Source organism: Aptenodytes patagonicus, chromosome 1 (assembly GCF_965638725.1).
Source record: "Aptenodytes patagonicus chromosome 1, bAptPat1.pri.cur, whole genome shotgun sequence".
Taxonomy (NCBI): Eukaryota; Metazoa; Chordata; class Aves; order Sphenisciformes; family Spheniscidae; genus Aptenodytes; species Aptenodytes patagonicus.
In genome coordinates this window covers 157,950,776-157,977,560 of record NC_134949.1, presented here as the reverse complement: position 1 = coordinate 157,977,560, position 26,785 = coordinate 157,950,776, and the positions used below count along the sequence as shown (strand labels likewise).

Below are 26,785 nucleotides of genomic sequence, written 5' to 3'. Positions count from 1 at the left end.
GTTAAGAGACTTTCACCTTCACTTAATTCTCCAGATTCGGGGTCTACTATGAACCTAATGGAAAATCCCTCCCATAAAAATACTGCTTTTTTTATGTAGCATTTTGAAAATGCTTCTCAAGTGTTGATTACTGTTTTAAGTCAAACAGAAATGTGTACAGAAATGGTTCGTACAGTATCATTTACAATGGAGTTCCACGGTTTGTAGCAATCCTGTTAATGTGAACAGTATGACAAACAAGAATGCATTTCTTTTCTAAAAATTAATATAATGGCCATCAGATTTCCAGTATTCACCATATTCACCATTCTTCCCCTCTTACTGAATTAAGAGCACATTCTGAACCGAATTAAACCCAGAGCTTTTATACAAATTAATTTGAAACCCAAGAATGGAACTGGCTTTCGCCATCCATTAGCATGCTTCTGTTACACGTGAAAAATACTCTCCAAATTTCCATTAAGGAACTTGAGAATTTATCCTCTGTGCAGGGGTTGAAATGTAGCACACCTATAACTGTGGACAAGTGGAAGCCCATTAGCGGTTACTTTCATCATCCATGAGATCAGCTGTGGGGAGATCACAAGAGAGCAGGGAGAAAAGCCACACAAAGGAGAAAAATATAATCGTTTGTAAAATATTCCCTTTTATGTCATACTATGCCCACTAAATAATTAATTACAAATACATCAGCCACTGTTAAAAGAAAAAAAGAACCGGGGTGGGGGGGTGGGGGGGAATCAATGAAAAGCTCACAAATGTAGTTAATAAAAAAAGTACAAGAAGGACTGCTGTTCAAAACCAACCAGGTTAAATGCTGAAGAAAGCACCGCCAGCAGCAATCGCCTGCAGGCATCCCATGCATGATTAGTGACTTGGTGCCACAGAAACCGCTATGTTGAAGAAACCTTCTGACCTGAGGATCTTGACACCAGGAGCTAATTGCAAACCGTGTATTCGCCTGTTCCAGATGGCTCTGTAGCGTAAAGCCACACTGCCTGCACCCAGTTTTCCACAGCAGTAGCACCATACAGGTCAGAAGGAGTCTGCATTAATTACTCCCCGTTGTCAGCATCACCTAAAATGCCTAATGGTTTTTAGATTCTATCTGTAAATAAAAATTTCCATTAAAATGCCTCAGAGGAAACACCCTTCCCCTAGTTAAAAGATGTGAATTACAGATAAATATCCTGCCTGTTAATGTGATTTTATGTGAATACAAAATGAGGTTTTAAAAAACTATCGCACATAAAATACTAATGTCTTTATTCTGGGAGAAAAAAATCATTGCTGTGGAAGAGTCACTCTCCTTTACCCCCTCCCCAGCTATAGCAGAGACAGGCAATACGTGTTTTCGAGATTTCACATTGCCACAGATTGATCTCTTTCACATTATGTGCGAGACAGCTGATAACTTGCTACCTGAAAGGCAACTGTATGGGTAGAAAACCACCCGAAAAGGGGAAATAGCTCAGACAAGAGAGTTCACAGTGGTTAACCTCCTGGAACACATTAGCTACACCAACTCCCAGTTGCCCAGACTAAACAACCCTGAAAACCTCTTGATTTTATTCACTAACAGGAAATGATTCAGATACAGTTCTGCAAAGGCAGTCAACAAGAAGAGGTAAATTATGCACACTCGCTGTACTACATTTTACTGTGAAACAATCGGGTATGAAAACTATTCAGCTCTGGAGTAATTTTTTCTTCCTTCCTTCTTTTTAGTGTTTTGCCCTCAGCTGGCACATCTAAAATATAAATTGTGATGCTTTCATCTTAGAGCTCAATACACATCACTTAATTTTTTTAAAACATACATACCCTACAGACTCCCGACAGAGCAATGCATCGCCAGGTGTGAGAAAGAGACAGAAACTGGGGTCTCTTACAGAGAATGGTGCCTGCATATAAATAATAATGAAAACCGAAGTGCTGTCGGGTCTGCGGCTATGAACAGAGAGACTTTCTTTTTCCTTTAAAGCTTGCTTTTCATAAGAGAGATTTACTTACCAACATAAATGTTACACACACATCACCGAACCAGGACGTAAAAGGATCAAAACCTTTCCTGGCTCCACAACTCATCCCAACTGCTCTACGAAGCACAGCTATGGTCACAAAACCAAAAACCCCCTACCCCCCGTCAAACTACATAGTGCCAGCAGCAGCAGAGCAGTCCTGTTACCTGAAAATAAAGTCAGCCTCTTTCCTCCTGCATGTTATCTGTACAAATGAAAGAGCCAGCCTTCAAGTAGCACTTTCATATAAGGCAGAGAGTTCATACAATTGGCAAAATTTTAACTATATTGGTCCTATATATATATACATATATACTTACAGCCACACAGAGTAGGCAGAGGGATGATATTTGGGATAAGCTGCCAGCATTCTTTCACGTTTTGCTGGTCAAACAACACCTTGTATGTTGACTTCTCCATTATCAGACACCTGGAGCACTGCTGTGATCAAGGACAAACTATAGACGCAACAGCCTGTCCCTATCATCAGCTCCAGACTTCGTTGATGCAGACTACTGGCAATTATTTCCCGTTGTCCTTATTATTAAAAAAAAAAAAAAGTAAGTCCCAAGGGGCCTAGTAAAACCTCCTCATGGCCCATCACCATTCAGGTTTTAATTAAGAGCTGCAACCAAGTGTTTACACCCCATGCAGCCAGGCAGAACCCGCGTTCAGGATAGCTCTTCTCCTGAGGCAACTTCTGGAGTTCTTCATGCCAGCAAAGACCTACCTAAAGAGGGGTGAGGGGGGTCTAGTTGAGCAATTTGACCTCAACCCAACTCCATGGGCTGCAAAAGGGTAAGAAAGCAGCAATTTGCCTAGTCACGCGCTGAGGCTTGCTGGGAACTGGCCGCTCTTCAAAGTCAGGGGAGAAGGCACCTCACAAAATGCCAGCTAATGCCAATTTTAAAATATGGGGTTTGTAATGTCTGGATTCCCGCAGCTGGAGGGATGGTGCTGGGCAGGGTGCAGCACGACGTACCCTGATGCTAAAACCCCTGGTATGTCGGGCTGACATACTTTGTTCCCATGCTCACATCAAATTGATTCGCAGCTGGGAGAGATGCTTTCCTGTATATCTGGATATACTGTATTTCCTAGGATATCCCAGGAATTTTACCAACATTATTCCGTGCTATTCTAGGGATCTATAAACACTAGCAGGGCCCTTCCTGCTCTTTCTGTTATCTTCGAGTTTAGGTCTTATATTTATAAAAAAAAATGCTGGTAAGTGACTTGTAGCCTCTGCTGAATCTGGCCATGGGGAGGCAGGTGGTTTGTGGATCTTTCCAGAATGACTTTTTTTTGCACAGTTGTCTCCCATAAGAGGAGGCTGAAGGCGATGACCATGCGGTCCCATTTATCTATACAGCTTTGGGGACCAGAGGCCAAGAGTGCTCTACTGCCTTACCCAACTTTTAAGAGCAAGAAGAGGGTCACGTGAATTAGCAGGAGGCACCAGAACTGACCAGGGCCCCGATGCGTTGTGGTGTCAGTGTCACCCCTGAGGAAGGAGCTGTCTGTGAGACCATCCAACGCACCATGTGCACCAAGGCACTCCCTGGCAAGGCAGCAGCAAGTGCTAGGTAGGATTATTACGCACTGGGCATCCCGCAAGCAAATTTCTAAGTCGTCTGGTTAAAGCAAGATTAAATTTGGGACCTTTTTCTAAAAATGACCATGACTTGGCTTGAAACACCATAGGAGGAGGCCAAAAGGCACGTATGACCGCAGCTAAACGTGCCTGTGAATAAGGGCACCTGCAGTGAACACCATAACTGGGCAGAGAGGGAGGAAGCACTGCAGGGTCACGTATGGTTTAGCCAGTCTCAGGAAGAGACGTGTTAGCAACCTGCAAACTGGGCAGGGAACGTGGCAGCAGCGGTTCAAGCAAATGCTGGCATGTCTGAATGGCTGGTGGCCGGTGCAGGCTTGTACCGCGGAGAGGTTGTTCCCTGCTTGCACGGCAGATGAGAAACGAAATTCAGTGGAAGGTGCTCCCTAGAGAGGCAGGGACTAGGATGACGCTGCAGATGTTTGGTTCACCAAGATAACGCCAGCCTTCCTCCCCTTTCACTGCCCTCACGTGATAGCAGCACAGTAAGGGGCTGGGACCAGGACGTACGCCGAGCCAGTGACAGCCTCAAGTGTGTAGAAATGAACGATGACTGCCCTTGGGGGGTTACCGCTGGGCTGCACCTAAATGAGTTACGTTATTAAAACAGCAGACCCTTTAAGTCCCACCGTCTGCACCTTGCCTTTCCCCTGCACATCCAGAACAATCCTCCTGTTCATCATCCTCCACCTGTTGCCAGCTGTAAAAGTTTAGTGTTCCTATTCCTAACACAATCCTAACGTAAGCGCAGACAGTAAAAAACACAGTGCTAAAACCAGTTCCTCTATTTTTACATTTGTTTCAGACTGGAATTCGCACAATTTGCTAACCATATGCTTTACGGGACTTACCAGTCCTGCAGGGCTCACAGGGCTCATCAAACCTAAAACTGAGGAGAATACGTGCTTCTGAATTCTGCAACGCTTACGTTGTCCTATAAATCACTGCCTCCACTCCCTGGCTGCTCGTCAGGAGCCAGTATTTTTTCACACCTGCAGCACTTAGGACTTTAAGACACATCTACAGCGATTGTTATTGTGGGATGGTTTACCAAGGCAAAGAAGACGCATGGGTGAAAGAACAGCTTTGACCTTTTTTTTCTATAAACGCAGCAATCCAGTCATTTTGCTAGATGGAGAACCTGGTAGGGGAAATCACCTTGTTGATATTTAAGAATAACCTTTATACCTTCCAACCAGAACTTTCACTTCATATCTCCATTTCTTATGAATATTGCAGGAAGTAGGCCATATATAATTAAAGACACTTGCGACACTTGTAATGCTCATCCTCCCTGCAATAGCTGACAAAGAGCAGTAACCCTGAAATTACATTTTATAGTCCTGTTTCTTCCCAACTCCTTCAGCTCCTCTCTTATGAATTAGTCAAGTGGAAGACTTCAGCCATGTTCTTAAACAATTCCTGATAGGAGGACGCAAGCCACCGCAGCCCACGTTGCCTCGTGCTAAATAGATGCAGACAGGTACAGCCTGAACAGAGTTCAGTAGCTACTCAGAGAAAATTATCTCTAACCTCAAGTCAGCCCTTTATTTCTGCAGCGGACACATCAGACACATGTTTAATTGAGAACACGCTGCTAGAGTTAACCACAGGCAAAACTGCTGTAACCGAGATTAACACAAGTGTGCACTTAAAGCCTCTGCTGAATTGGGGCCTTAAGTGAGTACCTCACTTGGGAATGGGGAATTATCATCAGAATACCTGCATCTGTAATAGGCCGCTGGGAACTGCTTTCAAAATTGCTTCTGAAATACTCTATTTTCAACATCCTATTATCAACTCTACTTGGGAAGCAATGGATTTAATTTAGAGAAACTGTTCAGCAAAACAGATGGGCCGCGTGTCACTTCTGGGCTCCTTCAAGACCTGTTTCCTTCCTGCATTTTGAGAAAACTCACCAATACCGAAGGGAACAATAGTTATGAACCCCATATGCTTTGAATACATAAAACACCTATATTCAAGTCCTAAAGCTGTTTGGCAAGCCCTTCTTTCTTCTGTTTCTGAGGGAAACTAGGCAGTATGACTTTGTGACCTCTTTTTTTATCATATTCATCCATTCAATACTACTGACAAAGTGACTGCTTTCTTTGATGGCTTGTGATGAGCCTTGCCAAGTTAAATAAAGGGCTCCCTGCTATTAATCTGCTCTGCTAAGGTCTCTTATTTGGCTGAACCTGTCTGTTGAACAACTATAATAGCTATAAATACTTGAGATTAACTCACAGTAGCCCCAAAGCAAAGACAAGCTATAAATTTTCAGGACAGGTGAGGATTTCCAAAGTCTGAAGGAAAAGAAAGACCCTCACAGCTAAGTGGCTGGAGTGATGGTTGCACTTTCCAGCTCTGCTTTCCGTCGCCGACAGCACAGATATGAACATTAAAAAGCACACCCAATCAAGAAACTAGCCAAAAACATCCTTTAAAGATTAACAAAGGGGGATGCAACTCCTAACAATGCAAGAGCAATGAGTCTGCAGTTTTAAGGACTGCTTACTTCTGAAGCCATTGTCTTCATTGCCATGACCTGGCACAGCCTCTGTTGCACTGATGTGTTGTTCAGTATCTCCGTTCACGTTCCTGGGCAAGCGGTGGCCCTGCTGGAGCAGGGGGGTTGGACCAGATGTCCTCCAGAGGTCCCTGCCAACCGCAACCAGTCTGTGATTCTGTGATCTACCAGTAATGCACAGCGACACACTTTTTGTATTCAGACCCAGATCCTCCTACACACACCCGGGAGGGAGGTCAGCTGCTTTTCTGGTGCCTTTTCAGTGCTTCTTTCCAGGTCCCTGTTAAAGACCCTTTTGGCTGTTTCCATCTTACCAAGTGTGCACGTTCCTCAATGCACCCAGCAGTCCCGATCCCCCAGGACACAAGCTGGCTGGGGTGAAAACCCAAGGCACGTCACCTCCTCCTTCTGATCCTTCATACAAATGAACCTTGTAAGAAGTATTGAATGTGGATAACCCTATCATTTATTCTTAACTCATTTAGAAGGCTTTAGGGCATTAAATAAGCCAACAGTAGAAGATAATTTTAGAAATTTTAATAATATACATTGCAGCTTAGCAAAGCCATGTGTTGCAGTTATAGTCTGTGTATGCCCAGCTCAGCTTTAATCACTTCAGTAGGAAATGAGACAATCAAAATATGATTCAGAAAAAAGAAATGATCCAGGGCCTTTCCACTGGCAAATATTAGAAAACCAGATTGATCACAAACAGCCAAGAAAGATTTGCGTGCCTTGTATGGAAGGAGCAATAGACCGTTCATATTAGCTACAGATGAATTTGTCTTAGCAGATAATTTCCTATCAGCAACGCTGGTTATTTTCAAAGGTAAAATAGCAATGTTTTATATTGAAATAAAATAACAAAATGAAGGTTTCACTCTGAGGCAGTGAGTTGAAGTGAGAGCAACATTTCCTTCTTATTAGACTGTCCACTTGCTATCAATCTTCAAAGAAAAATACAACTCTCGAATGAAAACTTCTATATTCTTCCTCATTTGCTTTCCTTCTTGTTACAGGAGCCGCTTTGCCAGATGGTGGTTAGCAGATGAGCAGTTTCCAATGATGTGGCTCCTTTGGACCTGTATTGCTGATGCACATGATATTTAAGGGCTACTGGTCCAGCACAGAACTTCTGGGTGGCAAATCCCAACCCTTTCAGAGGGATAGGTGACAACCCCATCAAGAGCACCACCAAAGGAAACCTGAAAAAGCTGCAGCAGCATAGGGATTTATTCCCTCCTGACTCTTCTGGGAGGATTTCAACAGGAGAGGGCGGTGCAGGCACAAGTGAACATCTCCCAAGAAATAATTACAGCATCCTTAATCATAGGTTTCAATGAGAGAAACTACCTTGGTGTCCCTTCTTCTGGGTTCTCTGAAGGATTGCGTACTCCATGGGTGGAGTTTACTCTGGACAAGTACTGATTTACAGCAAAGTTATATTTTTACTAAAACTGTCCTATAAACAACAACATCCGTTAGAGGAAAGAAATGGATTCTTTTTAGGGTTTCTCCTTTGCCATTCAAATTCATAGAAACAAGTTTCCAGAGAAACTTGTAGGAGCCTACAGAAAACAGATGGAGCTTTGACACAAACTCTTATCTTGCCTTTTTTCCCCCCAGTTTATTCATCAATTCTCTAACACTGGCAATACTCTCCTATACCACAGATAAACAAAATGTACCAAATGGTTAATATTTTGCAAACTTACTAAACATGTCCTATTTTTCCACGGCAGATGTATCTAAGAGTATCAGTTTCCCATATTGGACAAACATAAGGAGAACTCCCCCATATTTTATCTGCTGCAGTAGGCAACAAAAAGGAGGATCACATTTCAAGTCCTCAGACCTTCCTCAGAAAAACACACTGGTTTCTCTTTCAAGCCTTCTATGAGGGCCAGGGGAGAAATGGTTAAAAAAAAAATTATATTAAGGTCAGCAGAGGCAGTATCATGATTTCCATGTTTTCCATCTTCTCCAGATATGGAATGATTTCTTCTAACAATACAGAACAAAGTACTATTTAGCAAGAGAAGTAAATTGAGGCTGTGCTTCATCTTTTTCCTTTGCCAACACAATGGAGCTGTCAGTAATATAACCTTGAATGTGTTCATTTTCACACATTAACCCTTTGAGTCCTGTAAATATAAGCAGTCTTTTTGTCTCACAGGGGAGAAAGTGCATTTTAAACTCCTGAAACAATGGAGAACAGAAATTTTAATTAAAGTTTTCCTTGTACACATGCACGGATAACCCTCCCTTTAGCAAAGAAAAGCCCTTTTTAAAATTAAAGTTATCATGCTGAAATTATTAACATAACTCCTGGGAAAAATGCATAATCTTTGCATATCAAATGCCAAAATGACTAAGTGAACTATGTTTAATAAATATTATGTTTCCCTTTGAGTTCATACACTCAGTTAATCACGCACTGATAGGCAAAAAATATTTTTAAAGCTCTAAGTATTGCAACTTGACTGGTGTCCTGGTCTTTGCAGGTCCCTGAAGGTCTCAAATCTTCCCTCCTCGGGACGTGAGCCAGCAGGAATAAGAAAAGACCGGGACTCTCAGATCAACAGCGCTTTTCCACAAGCTTCCAAGTTGTATGCCGTCCTGCTGCTCTTAGGTGAATTGCTGAGCACATCCATCTGCGCCGCCGAGGGGCTGGCATGCCTGCACTGCTGCCTGCACTGCTGCCTGCACTGCTGCCTGCAGCTCGCCGGTACTGATTTCTGTTCTGTTTTGGGGCAGGGGAGGCATTTTTAGTGGGTGCCTGGGCTGGCTGCGTGTTCACACTGCGTGATTCCCACTGAACTAGCACCCATTCATTATTGGTTTTGACCCCAGAGCTTGGCCGCGGGGCTGATTCCTTATTTCAGGGTATCAGTATTTTGGTGTGCAGGGGAGAGAATTTACAAGAGGAAATACAGAAAATGCTAGGCCCTATCTCGGTATTTTTGAGGCACATCTTTCCAAGTCTGACCGTTTATTAGGCTTGCTTAAAGTCAAATCTCCCAATACCCCAAAGGGTGCAGCAAAAACAGTTTACATCATTATTTGTTTTGCATACTTAGCAAGAAGATTTAAATGTCACTGCAAAAGAAAACCTTGACCACAAAGTTACCATGGGTGCGTGATTCTGCATAAGTGAAGGGAAGACCCAAAAGTAAGAGCAACAGGATTTCATTCAGTCTCCTATATTTATCACCACTCCCCCACCCTGGAATCAGCTACGTCCAGCCCTTGATTCACAATATACGTAACCACAGTCAAAGGATGCAAAGTCCTGTAGTCCCGTTAGGGGATACGTTGATCCGTGACAATCACCTGTCCCTATCCTCTCCTCCCAAAATTCAAGATGCGCTTGCATCCCAGCTGCAATGGTCCTTGGCCATAACTAAAGTTCCCCTACAAGGTCTTTTACCTTGGGAGACTGGTCCTGGTCTAGCCAGACACCTTAATAGACATATGTCATCTTTAAAAAAAAAAAAAATTAAAAGCAAGTTATGAGCACAGCTGTATCATTTAGCAGCTAAGTATATAGCAGCTGTATTTAAAAGTAGCCACTACCATCCAGTGAAAGCAAATTAATTACTTAGTTATATTTATAGGATTTACAGGGCAACTGAAGCCAAAGCCAGCTAATTGAAATCCTGATAACAGATTGAAGCCCGCACTAGAACCTATACTGTGAAATGCAAAGTCTTTATTAAATAAAGCCATTAAGGAGGATGATAATCCCTGTGGCCTTAAATATGAATAAGGTGCAATGTAAATAATAAAAGGCAAAAATCCAATTTTCATGCAGTGAACTTTCAAATACTCCGCTGTTTCCACTAAATTACCTTTTATTCAACATATTGTAATGGCACTGAGGGCACATCAGGCTTCCTTGTAATACAATTATTGTTCAGCATAAAAAGTGGTTTTTAACTTGAAACAGAAATGCAAAACATTTTATTTGGTTTCTCTCATATGTCAAATGACATGAAAATTAGAACAAAAGCTTCATAGATGCAGTAAAAGAGAAAGTAAGCAAAGGAAAAATAAACGCATGCAAACAAAAAAGACCCAGAATGTGAAGACAAAAGAAAGAAACAGGGTACATAATAGAAGTTTTCCAGTTAATTTTACAGCAATTTAATACTAGGAAATAAAACAGGAAAACAATTTCAGTAACTAAAGTAACTAAACTTGGATGCAGGCCAAATGAAGCTGCAGCGCACAGTAAAGGAGGTGAAACTCATCAAAGCTCTTTAACCAGAACAAAATCTGGTGTGAAATGTCTGTCACGCTCCTTCCAAACACGAGGATGATGACAAGAACTTGAGTGCATTAAGTGCCACAGCAGCACAGTGCTTGAGTCTGGAGGCATACGATTGCTCCCTGGCTCTGCTGTGCTGGTAGCGGGTCACTATGGACATGCTTTAACTTCTCATCTACAAAGGGGGCACTGGTATTTACTATTTTCTGTAAAGCATTCTGTGGAGTTAAAAAACACTAACTAAAGATACCTCTATTTATTAAAGAACTGGAAACTGTAACATAAGGTCAAGAATTTACTATTATTGTTCAGAAACAGAATATCCCTATTGGGAAATTTAAACAATCCATTAAGGATGAACTATACTTGCTATGGATGTCAAACAATTTTTCCACCATAAACTTTTCTGCAAATCAAAAGAATTCCTTCAGCAGAGCTGCGATGAAATAAAGAGAAGAGAATGACTCCATATTTATTAAATTCTGTACTCAATTTGCAAGCATTATACCCAAAGAAACCCTTCAGCACAAAAATGCAATTTTCCTTATAGCATCTTCACTGCATCAAGATGTTTAAGGAATCAACAGTAGAGATCTGAACTACTTGAACCTCCCAAAACACATAAACATGCATTTTACAATATTTACTTTTCACTGTTTGTAGCTGTGTCTGCTACATCCTATTTTCTGTGCCTATTCTCTGGTCGTAGAGTCACAGAATCCAAGAATGGTTTGGGTTGGAAGGGACCTCTAAAGGTCATCTAGCCCAACCCCCCTGCCATGGGCAGGGACATCTTTCACTAGGTCAGGTTGCTCAAAGCCCTGTCCAACCTGACCTTGAACACTTCCAGGGATGGGGCATCCACAGCTTCTCTGGACAACCTGTTCCAGTGTTTCATCACCCTCATCATGAAGAATTTCTTCTTTACATCTGATCTAAATCTACCCTCTTTTAGTTTAAGACTGTTACCCATCGTCCTGTCACTGCAGGCACCGGTAAAAAATCTCTCCATCTTTCTTATAAGCCCCTTTTAAGTACTGAAAGGCACAATAAGGTCTCCCTGGAACCTTCTCTTCTGCAGGCTGAACAACCACAACTCTCTCAGCCTTCCTTCATAGGAGAGGTGTTCCAGCCCTCTGATAATTTTGTGGCCCTTCTCTGGACCCGCTCTAACAGGTCCATATCTGTCTTGTATGGGGGACCCCAGTACTCCAGGTGGGGTCTCACAAGAGCAGAGCAGAGCGGCAGAATCACCTCACTTGACCTGGTAGCCATGCTTCTTTTGACGCAGCCCAAGATACAGTTGGCTTTCTGGGCTGCAAGTGCACATTGCCGGCTCATGTCCAGTTTTTCGTCCGCCAGTATCCCCAAGTCCTTCTCCACAGGGCTGCTCTCAGTCCATTTGTAACCTAGTCTGTACTGATACTGGTGGTTGCGCCAGGTGCAGAACCTTGCACTTGGCCTAGCTGAACTTCATGAGGTTCACATGGGCCCACTCCTCCAGCCTGTCATGGTCCCTCTGGATGGCATCCAGATGGCATCCTCAAGCATATCAACGGCACCACTCAGCTTGAGGTGTCATCTGCAAACTTGCTGAGGGTGCGCTCAATCCCACTGTCTATGTCATTAATAAAGATATTGAACAGTACCGGTTCCAATACAGACCCCTGAGGAACACCACGTTACTGATCTCCATTTGGACATTGACCATTAATTTGGTCCACCTCTGCTCCAATGCTGTTCACGTGCAAAATGGGTAGGGAGCATCTGGGGTTGCCCAGAAACAGCTCTGCACCACAGGCAGTCTGCCACCCCCTGCAGAGGGGCTCCTGGGGCCAAGGGGTGATGGCAACGGGGCAGAGAGACAATGTCGAGGGGTCATAAGGTGATGGCAATGGGGCCGGGTGACCTGCTGCTGCCCAGGTGGCTGTGAGCAGCAAGGAGCACCGGCAGCATGGGACCTCACAGGGGCACAGAGTGGGCCACGGGGGTTTCCTGAGCTGTCACCTCCCATCAAGCCTGAGTAGAAACACAAGGCATCCCCCACGCCCCAAGGGAGAACCAGCAAAACCCCTCCACGGCCTGAACCCATGGGGAGCACGGTGGCGGGGACGCGGCCTCCATGAGAGACCTTTATTGCTGGCAAAATTGTTTCCTTTTGCTTCTTGTGTGTGCAAAGAAAGTAAATACATGAAATAAGACGGAAAAGGCAAATCTATCCACAGCAGGCAGAGCAGAAAATAGTAACACCTGACAGACCTAAAGTGAAATAATACAGCAACTCCATCAGTGCAAACCATTATCCTGAATAATATTTGCTCCAGGTCAATGAAGCAAAGCTATTCAAATCACGTTCCTTGAGTTTTTCTTCCTAGGAAGGAGACTATTCCCTTCCAGCAACACTCTCAAAAACAGTCTGCTGAAGTGCTACGATATTGCTACTTACTACGATAGTGATTTCTCACACCTCCCACCAAAACTGAGTCACAGTCCTAAAGAGGCCCCCGAGGCTCTCACATGCCCCTAGGAACAGCTTGGGCATCACAACTCTTTCACTCTTAGCTTTGAAATCTGCAGTCTCTTGGAACTACAGGGACTGAAGGAGAAGAGGAGATGGAAGTAAAAAAAGAAATCAATTAATCCTTTCTACTACAGAGAGAGACTTTTGCCCTCTTACCACGTGCCTAGCGGCACTGCCAAGTAGCAGATTACTCACTTTCTTTCATTAATTACTGAAAAAAGCTACAAAAAACAAAATGGTGTTTATTTGAAGTTCATTCAGACAAAGCTACTAAACAGTTAGGATATTGAACACTACGAAGGTCAGGATCTCCCTGTACGATTACTTTCTTGGGTCTCCAGCTACATGACTTCAGAAAGTGAAATACTGCTGTAGAGGCATCTTTTAATGCACTTTATCAGCCAAGGAATCTCTTTGGGGGGGGGGAGGGGAACAAAAAACCCAAAGTAACCTTTACAGTCTTGCCTGAGACTCACTCTGGTCTTTATCTGCTCACTGCCAATCGCTCTGGGTTTACACACTAATGAGACAACTTCAGGGTGACCACAGTCTTTGCTCTGTGTTTGGCTTCTATTTATTTCACCAGCATTGGAAAGGGATCACTGGTTCGGGGAGTCAGCATCACTATCCGAAACCTTTAAGTCATGAGTTGACTCGTCAAGGAAGCACATGTTCGTCAAAAGCATCAGAGCAGCTGAGGAACCTCAACTCTATCCAGTTTCCCACGATCTCTCATTTTAAATGTGAGCTCAGACTCTTTTAATCCCAACCCTGTACCAACAAAAAGTTTCCTTCTGATAGCTATGGAGAGGATTAACTGAAATACACTTCTCCTACATCCAAGAAAATGGACTGATACTAAAAAATCCCACTTTCATCACAATTTTGATAACCAGAGGAATTCATTCTCAAGTGACCAAATTAAACAGGAAAGGACCCCTCTGACAGAGCAGCATCCTAGTGCAGAAACTGCACAGCAGTGCATGAGTGTTATCACCTGAATCCTCCTCCCATTCTTATGGGCAGGAGATAGCTGCTGCTGCCACTGTTTTCTAAGCAGGTGGTGGCCTACGTGAAGAGTGGTCAAAGCAAGGTGAGTCTAGGGAGTTTTAATCCATCAACAAATATGCCACAGCACAAGTCCACTGACTCCATTTCAGCTGTAGCAACGAGGAAGACGCTCATCAGTGACAGTTGGCCGTGCCCCTGGTGTGGCAGCGGTTCCCAAGCTCAGAAGGGGAGGAACAGAGACTCAAAAAAGAGAGTTCAACGTGTTCTCCAAATCTTACTAGTCTTACTATTGACTACACTCCAGCCTACAATGCTGTCAGGGCATATTCTCCATAAACACTCTCCTCATATTTTTAAGATTAAGCTATCGCATGAGCCATATTCCCACAGGAACCAAACATCCAAAATGATCCTCTCCCGCCTTCTGCACGGCCCTGTGCTGCCTTTCAGTATGACTAAATGCGGTACAGTCATCTCATCACTAGCTACCGCCAAGCACACCCCTCTCCCAGGGTCCCCAACCACTAGCATAACCGGTGACTCGTGAAGCATTTCATCATCCACATGGAAGGAGCTCATCTTCTGGGTCCCTCTCTGGAAGGAGCTCCTCTTCTTGGTCCCTCTCTGCGCCCACCGCACAGAGAAGAGTGATGATGCCCAGCCTGAAAGCCAGGCTCTGCAGTATAGGCTAGAAAGGATTCAAATGTGTTAATTTGGGAGGTTAACGATTCAACGACCACCCATGCCTGTACCTCTGCTCCTGACACTGGTGTGCTGGCCCGCTGGAGAGCGAGGATGCACGTGGAGAGGGAAGGGGAACAGGACAGCCATAGCCCACCACCTGGATGGGCTGTTCCTGCCCCCTCTCGCCTGCTGGATGTCTTCAACTGGCAGCAGAGCGTTGCAGGAAGGGGACGATGACACAGATCCTTTCCTGGATCTTCTGTTATTGCTACTAATGCAGCAGTTTGCTTCTGGAGTTCCTACTTTTAATAACTTCTTAAAGGTGGGCAAAACATCTGGGAGAAGAGATGCATTAAAGAGCACCACAAACTCCCCCGAGTCCCCCAGAGGACCGTGGCGACTTGATGCACCAAACCCATTTCCCGCTCTCATTCGGGGGCAGACAGGGTTCATCTTCTCAGCTCTACACACTGCAGAAGGCAGCAAATATGACACTATATTTTATATTAAAAAAAAGAATAGACTAGGCAAAACCAATTATTAGCAACAGAGATTTCGGCATTAAAAAACCCTTACAAAACAAACATTAGAAGCAGAGAAACTGGAAAGCAAAAGCCCTGTGGCTCTCTACACCTCTGCATTTCTTGCAGTGTGCTGCTAGCAAGACAAAGGGAGGGAGACACCGACCTTCCCCTTAGCTATTTGCTTCCTTGTTTTTGAGGCCTGGGATGAGTGGGAGATGGCCATTCAACTCTGGCTGTTGAGTTTTTGTTTGTTAATAAGCACAAAATGACCTCTCCCTGGCTGAACAATATTATTACAGATGCTGAATGCTACACAGTCCTTTCTTTAGAGTGTACTAAATTATTTTTAACAGTAACGATTACAGTGATAGTCCCACCATGGAAATATATGCTCAGATAAAAGCGAGACTGACCGCATATAAAAGGAAGTCCTGTGTTTATCAAAAGAACAGATAAAACTCAAGCTAGGAAAAAATAAAGTTTCCTTTCTGCAATATAGATCAAAAGTACTGTACTTTCCTTTTAGAAAATCATTTACTGATTTTTCATTATTAAAAAGGTATGATTGGTTCAGATTTTACCTTGCTGTGTGACTGCGAAATATAAATAATCAGACGTTTTCCACTATGATCTAACACCATGATTACCTACACAGCAGAAGAGAATAAGCAAAAAAAAATTCATCTCATGGTTGTCAACTATTATTTTACTGTATTTTATGACGTGTATGTATGACTGTATTCTCCAAGGGCTTTTTTATGATTTGTTTTAGAAAGGAAGTATGCGAAAGAATGAGGTTCTTCACATGAAAACTCTTGGCTGAATCGCAAGATGCTCTGGACTGAACACGAAGCCATCCATGCCTGCCTCTTTCACGGCGTAGAGCCGGCGAGGAGCAGCGCTGATGAATCCTGCCCACTCGACGTGCTGCAGCTCACGCTTCTGCCAGGAAAGCCTGCACTATTTCTGTCTCTTATCTCGTGACATTTTAGCACAAAATCGCAAGGAGGCTCGGCAGCGAGCACTAGAAGAGCCTGTCACAACGGGCCTCAGCATCCTCAAGGGACAGGCGCCTCGCAGCAAGCTGGTACCCATTCCCCCGCCTCCCCTCCAGCCAGCTCCTGCTCCCCTTGCTGGACATCCCTCCTCCCTCACACGACAAGCACAGATCTGTATTTTCGGGGTGTGAGAGGAGGCTGCATACGTGCACACCTATCATCCCTCGAGCAGGCATGCTCCATCACAGGGGGTCACCGCGGGCACACGTCCAGAGATGCAGCAGGACCAGCCACTGTGCCATGACACAACACACGCCCATGACCAGCACACGGTGACAATACTGCATGATTTACTGAATTGGATATGGACTCAAGAAGAATGCATGGAACAGGCTTTTCTGTCAAAAAACTATACGTTCAGGGAGATATATGTATTACACACACACATACATACATACATATATTTGTGTGTGCCTGTCTTATTTACAGATAAATAAATGTTAACTGAAGTCAATCAAAACACAATCAAAAAATCTTCCTTCTGCTTCCTTCTACTTTACTGAGTTAAAATAATTAAAAATTCATAAAGTATTACTATCATTGGAAATGAAAACATATTGATTTGCTTATAGGGATGACAATATAGCAAACCTGATACAAGCTGCAATAAAAGCATTTCAAAACACATAAGAAGGCAGCCTGTTAAAAGCTGTTTCAAAATGAAATTAGAAATTAAAAAGTAGATTCATAAAATCATGTCTTTTTATAGTAACTCACAGAGGAGTTTTTGATTGGAATTAGCCTGAAATTAATCTGCAAATAAACATGTTCAATAATATTTACTGAAATGATCATTTAGTAAAGTAAATATGACAGTGACTTCTTGGGTGTCACTCGGAAGGCAATCAGGCAGCAGCACACCAAACACAGCAGTGTCCCTTTCTATTCGGTTAGGACCGTAATATCTTTACCCACAGCCCATCCACAACTGCACAACCAAAATTTAAGATCTCTCTTTCCCTCCAGCCATCTTGCATCTAAACCCACTTTAATGATGCATCAACTGCAGCAGTTAATGAACCTTTGTCCAGAAGGGGAAAGACTTTAACAGCTTAATGAGACAGTAATACATATTAAAATCAATTTTATTCAGATGATGTGTCTATTCTAGTCCTCCCTCTGAAAATAACTGAGACTGTAGGAGAAATGATCATTAGCATTTTGATAACAATCTTGCCAGCCTTCTGTTAAAATATTTTCTCTTTAAACTAAAACTGGGATTTGTTATCTCGTGCAAGCAGACCATTCTAAAATTAGCAATGGCCGATTCATATTGGTTTGGATCAGATCTTTTAAAAACTTGGAAAAAAAATGAATGCTAACTTGCCTGAATAATCAGACTCTCATGCCTGTTGCTGTAGCAGCAGAAAGACACTCTAAGCATCGACTAAGAAGCAACTTCTTCCCATAAACACCATTTTTGTGCACAGAAAGGCACTCCTTAACCATATACAGCATTAGTTTCACTTGTCTGATAAATCATATTCTAGCTGACAGCCAACACGAGGGACAAATTCCTCACTACCACAAATCCTTAAGGTATCTTCAAAACGAAACGTGGCTGAATGCCGCAGAGCAAAGGGCTTTGCACCTTTGTCCAGTCTTCTTCGAGAGCAGATGAAAATTCCTCAGCATCCCCAAGTCAAATTATGTTATGCGATTACCACGGCGAAAGAAAACAGTTCCATCTCTCTCTTTTTTTAATTAGCGAATCCCACAGCCTTCCCTCTTCTGGCACCCAGCGCTGCAAGCCAGGCTGCTAAGCCTTCCAGTTTCCAAAACGGGACAAGATAGAGACCTGCTGCAGAGAGGATTTTACAGTGTTCATGAGGGCGCACGTCCCTCAGAAACCCCTGCCCTCGGGTCAACCACACACAAACAGACCGGTCGCACCAAAAATCCCAACCGCTCCGATGGGAGAAGAAGCCAAACTTCGGCAGGGGCCAACCCGTGCTTTGAAAGTGCCAGAAACCAGTTATGAGACAAGCTCGACTGTGGTTTTCACTATTTAACCCCTCGATAGCTGGCCTACAGATGAGGAGGAGCGAGCCTGGTGCCAGACACCAGGCCTTCCCAGTGACCCCCAGCAGAGGAGGGGTGCAGCCCCATCAGCTCCTTTGGGCAGGTATTAGGCTGCCCATCGCCTGAGTTCACAGGTGACCCCAGCTAACAGCGACCAGTGCACAGCAAGTTCTGTGGAGCCGATGGAAATTATGCTTAAAAGACTAGGCAGAAAGTGCTCTTAATTCCAGATGTTTTACATTTTTCTCTACTTTTGAAAACAAAATGTCTTTTTAATACCAAAAGTAATATTCCCTCCTGCTGTCCTTCCCCTGAACTGAGAGGCATCTCATGTACATGTATCGTTAAATTAATGTTTGTTCTTTTTAACGGAATAAAACAGTTCAAATTACCTGCAAGGACAATTAGATTAAATTATTGGGCACACACTGTGGGGTTTTTTTAAAGCTATTCAAACAGTTTTAAAGGTTTTTCAGCAATGCTCTAGCAACATAAGCAAAACTTCCCGCAAAGAGGAGGTAACGAGTTTAACATTACTGCTGAGGAAGATGGTAACGGAGCCAAGCAAGTAAAACTAGCACATCAGCAGCCCGCCCCGCCGCCCCGAACCGTCAGAAAAAGGCACGTCTCAAGCTGTCGGAGGAATCCGAACTGGCAGAAGAAAGAGGGTCTGGGGCTGGTAAATGGGGAGAACCTCTTCCCAGAACCATCTACACGCTGCACTAACAAGAAATTTTTCTAATTTTTTTTACTCTCCTTTTTTGTTGTTTGGGTTTTTTTTGTTTGGTTTGGGTTTTTTTTTACTTTCTCTTTTGCGTAATGGTCAGGCCAGTAACCTTCCAGCCAAAGTACCAGTCTGCTCCACGCAAGAGGCTTCTGTAATCGGGAGCAGTTTGGTTTGGTGCAAGACTAGGGATAAATAGGTAGCTTTTAGCTGGCACTGCGTTTCCCCGTTGCTCCCTCCGCAGCTGCAGAAGCACAGCTGCTGTGGGAGCTGGGGCAAGGCCAAGGTCATGCAGCTTTCTCAAATCCCGTAGTTTATCTTTGCCCAGGCTCTCATGTCCTATTAGAACTAATCTTGGGTTCTTCCCATGACAGCTTACCCCAGATTGGGAAAACCTGTTGTAAAATACCAGATTTTAACAAGACTGCATTGAAAACGCTTTCGAAAATTCAGCTTGATATGTGATGAGTGAGTGCTGGAAAGCTGAAACCGCGTACATCCCAAACAGTTTTGGTCCGCGGAAGTCACCAAGTCCCGGAAAACTGAATGGAGTAGAGGTCAGCGATTACAACGTTGCAATGCTTAAAGACATTAATCAGAGTGAAATATTAGTTATAACTGGCCTTTTGCAGCTTAAGGAAAGGCTTCTAAGGAAGAGCAGACTTCAAAAGAAAGTGGCATCCCATAGCTACAGATATTACACGTGGGTTACTGAAGTGCAAGAGGGAATTATGGTTTTTATCTGAAATTTAAGCAGTGCTTCTTAACAGAGGCAGCATGAAATGTTGAAGAAAATAGTGAAATTAGAGGGGAAATTCTAAATACAACAGTGCAAAACTCAAGAAGTGCCCAGACGCACTTTTCAAGTTGAAACAGTAATGGGATTATTAACCTAAAAGTATGAGACAGCAAACTAAAATAACTTTAGACAATAAGAAAAGACCTTCCTAGAGCATAAGATCCTCCACGGCATAAATAAAATATTGTCGTAGCATTTTATGTGGCGGCTTATTGACCGTATGGACACAGCTTTGTCTAGAAAGAGCAGTATGGCACGCGTAGTCTCCCCCTGACCTGCAAGTACAGGCACACGGCATTAACAGCCAGCCACTTCAGCCGGTCTGACCTGTTGGGCACCCGGCCAGCACCAGGAGTCTGCTTGAACATGAGCTGATAAGATTAGAAACAAGGAATACAGCGTACTGTTACAGCCCATACACAGCGCTCAGTGCTGCGTCCCTGCACCGACATTCCCCGCAAACGAAGTGCAGCATCTCTGCCGAACCCCATTCAACAGCAGAAAATAACTGTCGTAGCTTCAGTGTATACAATTGGCACTTTTGCATCTCCCCAAATCCCGGCCTCTCTAGTAATAACTCTGCGTTTGTAGGGCAGCTTCCCTCTGACGATCGTGAAGCACATGAGGGTGGGTGAGCGCTACTGGGGCAGGTTTTCAGCTGGGACATGTGAAGCTCAGAAAGTTCATGCAGCTGGCTGGGGGTCAATGGCTGCGTTCTGCACAGAACCACGCTCTCTCTTCCTTCTCAGCCTGAAAACCACAGCAGTGCCGTCTCCCCAAACAGCAAACAACAGAGATTTAGGGGAGGTGGGCAAAAATTGCCGGAATTAAAATGTGCACAGGATCTTAGGGCTGAGTCGAGCAAGTCTATCCATCTCTCTTTGAGTAACCAGCTACCGAACACTGAACGCTGTCATACGCTAAGCGTTACCGGCGTTCGTCATGAATCATTCAGAGGGATGACGTGCAGGGATTAAACTTAGCATTCACATTTGACAGCAAGAGGAGTCCCACAGAGGCATGCCACACTGACGCAAACTAATAGGGAGAGTCTGGGGCTAGTGGCACAGTCCTCTCCATGGCCCCACGACTCTTCTAGGTGTGATGGAGCCACTGCTGGCCATCCCAATCCAGAAGGATAAGTCCACTGTCAACACTGGCACCCTTTGGTCACACCAGGCCCATCATGCATTTTTCTAGCTTGCAAGTAAAAGTGAACAGCATCATCCAAAGACGGGTAAAAATTCTGGAAAACATAACGGACATGAAGATGACGCCTGCAAATGGCGGGTTTTCTGAAAAGCGCAAGAGCTCAGTGAATGATGAATTTTTCTGACTCAGCCCCTCAGCAATAACCTCTCCTATGCTCCCTCACTTCTGTGAGGACAGCTTTAATTGCTGGGATTTTAAATACTCCTGGCTATATTTTTTGCGATCCCTTTAGTACGATTGTTAATCTCCTGCGTTGAAACACATTTTTTAGCCATCTGCCAGACAAAAAAAAAAAAATCTTCAAGATCAGAGCCTTTGACACGTGGAATATCAGTCCTATTTCGATGGCTTTATGACAAAGTTCAGGCACTGGCCAGCCAAACTACAGTAACAGAAGCAAATAAATCAGAGAGAAAGAACAAAAGTAAGGTAAGTCCGTGGGCCTATGCATACTGTGCGCTGCTGACAAGAACGGCACTCCTATCTGTGCGACTCTGATCCTTAAAAAGCCAAGTTGAAGAGTCTCCTCTGCCCAAGACAAAGTGTGTCCCCTACACAACCCACTGCTGCTGGTAACGGATATAAACGCATATAAATGCCAGACTCCATCCGCTTCCCCTTGCATAACCCAGTGTGGGATCTTCTCCTGATAGACAATGTATCCAAGAAGGAAACGCGGCAGCTGGAAAATTACTGCAAAGTCTACTCCACATTCAATCCACTGTAACCAGTGTAGGATGAGGCAGGGCTCTCACAAAAAATAATGACTCAGGGTCTCTTTTGGAGAATTTCTACAAACAGAGCAACTGAAAAGCCTAGATAGCAAATTAGCGCTGCTCCCTCTGCTTGCAGAACTCCTGTGAAGCCAAGGGTAGTAACCTTTCCCCTGGGCTAGCAAATGGCAGCCTTCCACCTGAAACAGCGAAATAGCTCTGCAAAGCTGATACGTGGGAGAAGCATCCAGTGCAACACAGGGGAGCGCAGCCCCTCCGTCACTTCACTCAAGCACGCTGACACATCATTTTCCTTATGCGCATGTCTTACTTTCTGCCGTTACCTATACGCCCGTCTGGTAATGCACCACATGCCTATCCGTCACTTCGGCCATGTTCTCTCTTCTGGGAAAAACGAGAGACATGTTTTGTTTTTCTAGGTTGTTTCTTTTTCATGCAAATGTTGTTCTCAGTTTGCATTGCAAGCAATAAGCCCCACACCTGGAGTGGGAGACGCCTGGTTTGGGAGGAAATTACTAAAGACTTGCATGCATTTAGCTGGCTATTAGATCTTGAGAACTCCTGAAAAAATTCTAAGTGATAAACTGCAATAATTGTTAAAAAAAAAACCAACCCCCAAACCCCACACTCAGTAAAGAAGGCAGATTTACCATAATGCCTCGGCAATCTAAGGGAGCCATTTACTTTGACAGAACCTGAATTCCCCGAGCGGTTTGACAGTGGTAATGGAAACAGAGGAGCCAATAAATTATAACCTTGCGTGTAATGCACCTACCATTATAAACCACTCCTAGCCTCCTGCTTTATCCCCTGGGGGGGCCACTCTAACAGTTGCTGGATTTCCTTTCCCTCATTCTTCCAGTGTGCTCTTTCAGCAGTCGGACCCTTCTATAATGTCTGGTACCATACTCTGCATTTACATAGCATCTTTAATGTGAACATCCCAAAATACACTACACCGTTTAGAAACAGACTATTGGTTTTTTACAGGCTGAAATAGAGGCATTGGGAGACTAACTGGCTTACCAAAGGTCACATACCACTATATATCGATAGAACCCCAAATATTTTTCAAGCATATCTCAGTAGGTAAACACCACTTCCAGATCTCTCATACTGAAGATGTACACAGCATATCTTAAAACACCTACAGTATCTCAGAAGCGTTTCTGAAGAATGGTCTTGGCCAACTTTAGGAGCAGCCCCAGTGCCAGTTCATCCCCAGCCCAGCCCCTCCCACGCTGGGTTTCAGCACTCTGGATAGACCAAGTCTGCGATGAACTATGGGAAAAGAAGGACCAAAGACCGGATAAAGAAATACAACCCCCCCGAGTTTTGCCAAAGTGATAAACAACATTCGTGGATTTTAGAAAATACCATCTATGCAAAGAAGACTTCCCCCAAGTATAAGGTGTAGAAGCAAAACACAGGCGTAATAGCAATACGGAAGCTGCCCCTGCTCTGTCTTCTAAGGTTAATTAAAACTCTCAGAGAAACAGATCCCTGGTGTGATTCTAACATATCGGCCTGAGGATCTGGGCAAGACTTAAGTCTGAAAGAAGTGACCTTGGCTCTGTGCCATTACATTTCACAATTAGCATTTTCCTCCCCAACCAAAAAAGCCCATAATGGCATGCCCCATTTTATATACCGCATTACCTAAAATGAAAGGTATTAATTAGTAAAATAATGTAATTTGCATTTAAGCCCCAGGCAGCAAATCTACAGCAATTTCTGAAATTAAAAAAAAATGTATATATCGTAAAGAATCACTTCAGCTCTCTCCAAGGGAGCTAAGCTGTCAAAGACCAACATAAGACCAAAAGGGATGCAATTCTGCTCTTCAGTATCAGCCTCAAAAAGCCTAATTCTAGGCTGCTTTGTACCATCTATTGTTTAGTACAGAGAGAGGTGCTGTACTCTTGTCTCCAGGATAGCTCAGCAATCAGCTGTATCAGCAGCTCCAAGGAGGATTATTCTCCCCTGCTGCTTTTTTTAAAAGCAGATTAGTTCAGACTTTCTTTCACTGTAATGAACCTTGTAAGGATCAAGCACATTGCATTGATTTCCAGGATAAAATTGTGCAGTCAGTCAAAAGGCCAAGCAAACAGTTTGCACAGACCCACTCTGCCCCAGGATCACCCATTAGCCCCAGCAAGGGGAAAAAAATTGCAGTTGTTAACCATAAAAGCCAAAATGTGATTCTCAGGTCATGTGTAACTTTGCTTTCTATCAAGCTCAGATGGGTAACAACCCACACAGAAACAGACAACAGAACTGAAGATGCTCACCAAAGTCCTATTCAAAGTCAGAAAACGATAGAACGCGATGTGGTTTTATTTACTATTTGATATCTGCAATAATGGCTAGGGAATTAACATCTTAAAAATCTGCCAATTTATGGTAAAATAATGAAAATTCAACTTCTCTAAAAATTTGCATTTATAAAATTACTCTCAAGTAACTTTCCCATCAAGCATTTCCTCACCTGCACACCGCCCGGTAACAGCCTAGCTTGACTAGGATTTAAAGATCTGAAAACCAGAGATTGTCTTCTTGCTGGACGGTCGCTGAAGCTTGGTCAGGGTGCAAGAGCCTGCCTCCGCAAGATGAACCCTGCAAATGCAGTAAGCCTTCCTTCCATGCAGACCCTACCTCCCGTAAGAGACTACTATCTGGACATCAAACCAGACCGTGAGGGTACCGTATTTTAAACCACCTAATGAATGCAAACTTCCCTTTTTGCAATGCTGAAACTCAAGATGACAGGAGTTGTCTGCTATGACAAAGCCGTAACCCTAAGTTTAGTTGAAAAACAAATAAGCAAAAGAGCAGAGGGCAGAATCCCATTGCCTTTTTTCTTCTTTAAATTTGACAAATCATTATTAAATACCTGAAGATCACTGCGGTCTACAGCTCAGTAATAAAGGATCTACCCTTCAGGAAATATTGCTAAGCGTATTTCACTTCAGACTCCAAAATTGAATTTTATGGAATTTATGTATGGCATTTGCCATCATTTCCTGTAGGCAAAACTTCAAAACGCCGGTACAGGTCTATTCATTTTTCTCAGGAAAAAAATAGGAAATGAATTAATTGAAACATTTACTATAGCGATACAACTTCACAAGGAATCTCTGCATTGACCTTTCCAAATCAAAAGCCCGTACACTAAACTACAGATCAAGCAGATTTCATGAAAGATCAAAGACAATTAAATATATCCACTATATAAGTGACGTTAGAAATAAGATGAAGTTCACAGTCTTCAGAGCGTCTCCATTCCAAAGTCTCCTAAAGAGGTCCCTCAGTAAATTTTATCATATCGAATTATATAATAATACAGAACACTGGGAGGAATTGATCTTGTCCCCTCCGAGTCAATGAAACCCTCGCCATTGATTTTAAAGGGAGCGAGATCGGGCACTCGATTGCAGTTTTAAAATAAAGAAATGCATACGTTGCAGTAGTCTCCTTCAATAAATCACACACCTTATACATAAAAATGAAATTACTGTTCCCTTGGGAGGGGAAACTTCAGCTTCAAGCCCCGCTCCACCCTGGCTGTCAGAAGGACTCCGCGTGGCTGTAACCGCACAGGCAGCGCCCGGGGAGCCGAGGGGAAAACTCGGGGGCGAGACGAAAGCGCCGGGTACGGGACCGGCCGAGTATTTCTAGCGGCTTATCCCCGCAGGCAGGAGGAGAGCGGGAGCCGGCTCCTGCCTGCACCTGACAGACACCTGGCAGGGGCCGACACGCCGGACAGAAGCGCTTTCGAGGCGCTCGGTGCTTCTTAACTCCGGGAGCCACGTCTAGCTCTGCTGCACCGGGGGCTGTCCCGGGGCCCGTCGGTGCGGCAGCTGCCGGACAGGCCGTAGGAGCCCCCGCGGGGGCTCCCGGGGCGGCCCCGGCCCCTCCCGCCGCCCGGGGCCGCCCGGAGTATTTTGAGGACATCCCAGGCCGAGCCTCCCCTCGCTCCCATCTTTACATCGGAGGGGCAACCGCAGCCGCCGGCCGCAAGCGCGGGGAGAGGCCCACGCCGCGGCTCCCCGCCGGGAGACAGCCTCCGCCGCCCCGCGGGACGTCCCGCCGGCAAACCGGGACCGCCCGGCGCCCCGCGGGGACGCGCACACGCCCGGCCGCGCTCCCCCGGCCCGCCCGCCCCCGGCCCGGCACCCACCTTTCCCAGCAGGGCGCTGCGGCTGGCGGCCGCCAGCTCCCGCAGGCTGGCGGCGGCCGAGGCGGCGGCGGCGGCGACGGCGCTGGGGGCGGCGGCGGGCTGGGGGTACGCGGGGGCCGCGGCGCTGGGGCTGCCGCTGGCGCCCCCGGCGGCGCGGGGCCGCTGTCGGATGCCGTCCAGGAGGCGGACGAGGAGGATGTTGGCGGGCAGCTCGTCCACGCCGCAGCCCACCAGGATGCGGCACTCGGGGCAGCGCAGCTCGTGGCGGGAGCTGACGATGCTCTCCAGGCAGCGGCGGCAGAAGGTGTGCTGGCACGGCAGCACCTTGGCCGTGGTGTCCAGCCGCTCCAGGCACACGGAGCACTCCAGCAGGTCCAGCAGCGACGACTCGTCCATCGCCGCCGCCGCCGCCGGCTCCCGCTCCGCCGCCGCTCCGCCGCCGCTCCGCCGCCCCTTCGCCTCCGCCTCCGCCCCCGCCCCGCCGCCGCCTCCGCCTCCCCTCCGCGGGGCAGCGCAGGGCCCCGACGCCTCTAGGGCCGCCGCGGCCGCCGGCGGCGGGGGGGGGCCGGCGGCGGGGCGGCGGGGGCCATCGGGGCGGCGGGGGTGCGCGGGGAGGCGGCGGCGGGGCTGCCCCCGGCGGCGGGCCGCGGCGACCTCGGGGGCTGCCTGGGCGGCGCTGCCCACCGCCGTGCGGCGCAGCGGCGATGCCAGCGGCGCGGCGCGGAGCGGTGCGGGAGGAGGGCACCTGCCTGCCCGCGCCTCCTCCCGCCGCCCGGCGCGGCTCGGCTCGGCACGGCACGGCGCGGCTCAGCAGCTGCGGCGGGGCCCGGCGCGGCCCGGCGAGCCGCCCGCCGCGCCTCCGCGCGGGGCGGGGAGCGAC

The 26,785-nt window shown here is 45.6% G+C and overlaps 1 protein-coding gene across 1 annotated transcript in view; it reads right to left on the bottom strand.

The window, feature by feature from the left end:
• The window catches only part of SH3RF3 (SH3 domain containing ring finger 3), a 254,265-nt gene extending 227,964 nt beyond the window's left edge, over positions 1-26,301 (bottom strand). The window contains exon 1 of the mRNA XM_076360288.1: positions 25,906-26,301. Within this exon, the coding sequence (XP_076216403.1) occupies positions 25,906-26,301 (396 nt within the window). The remainder of the gene's footprint in view (positions 1-25,905) is intronic.
• Positions 26,302-26,785: the final 484 nt, after the last annotated feature.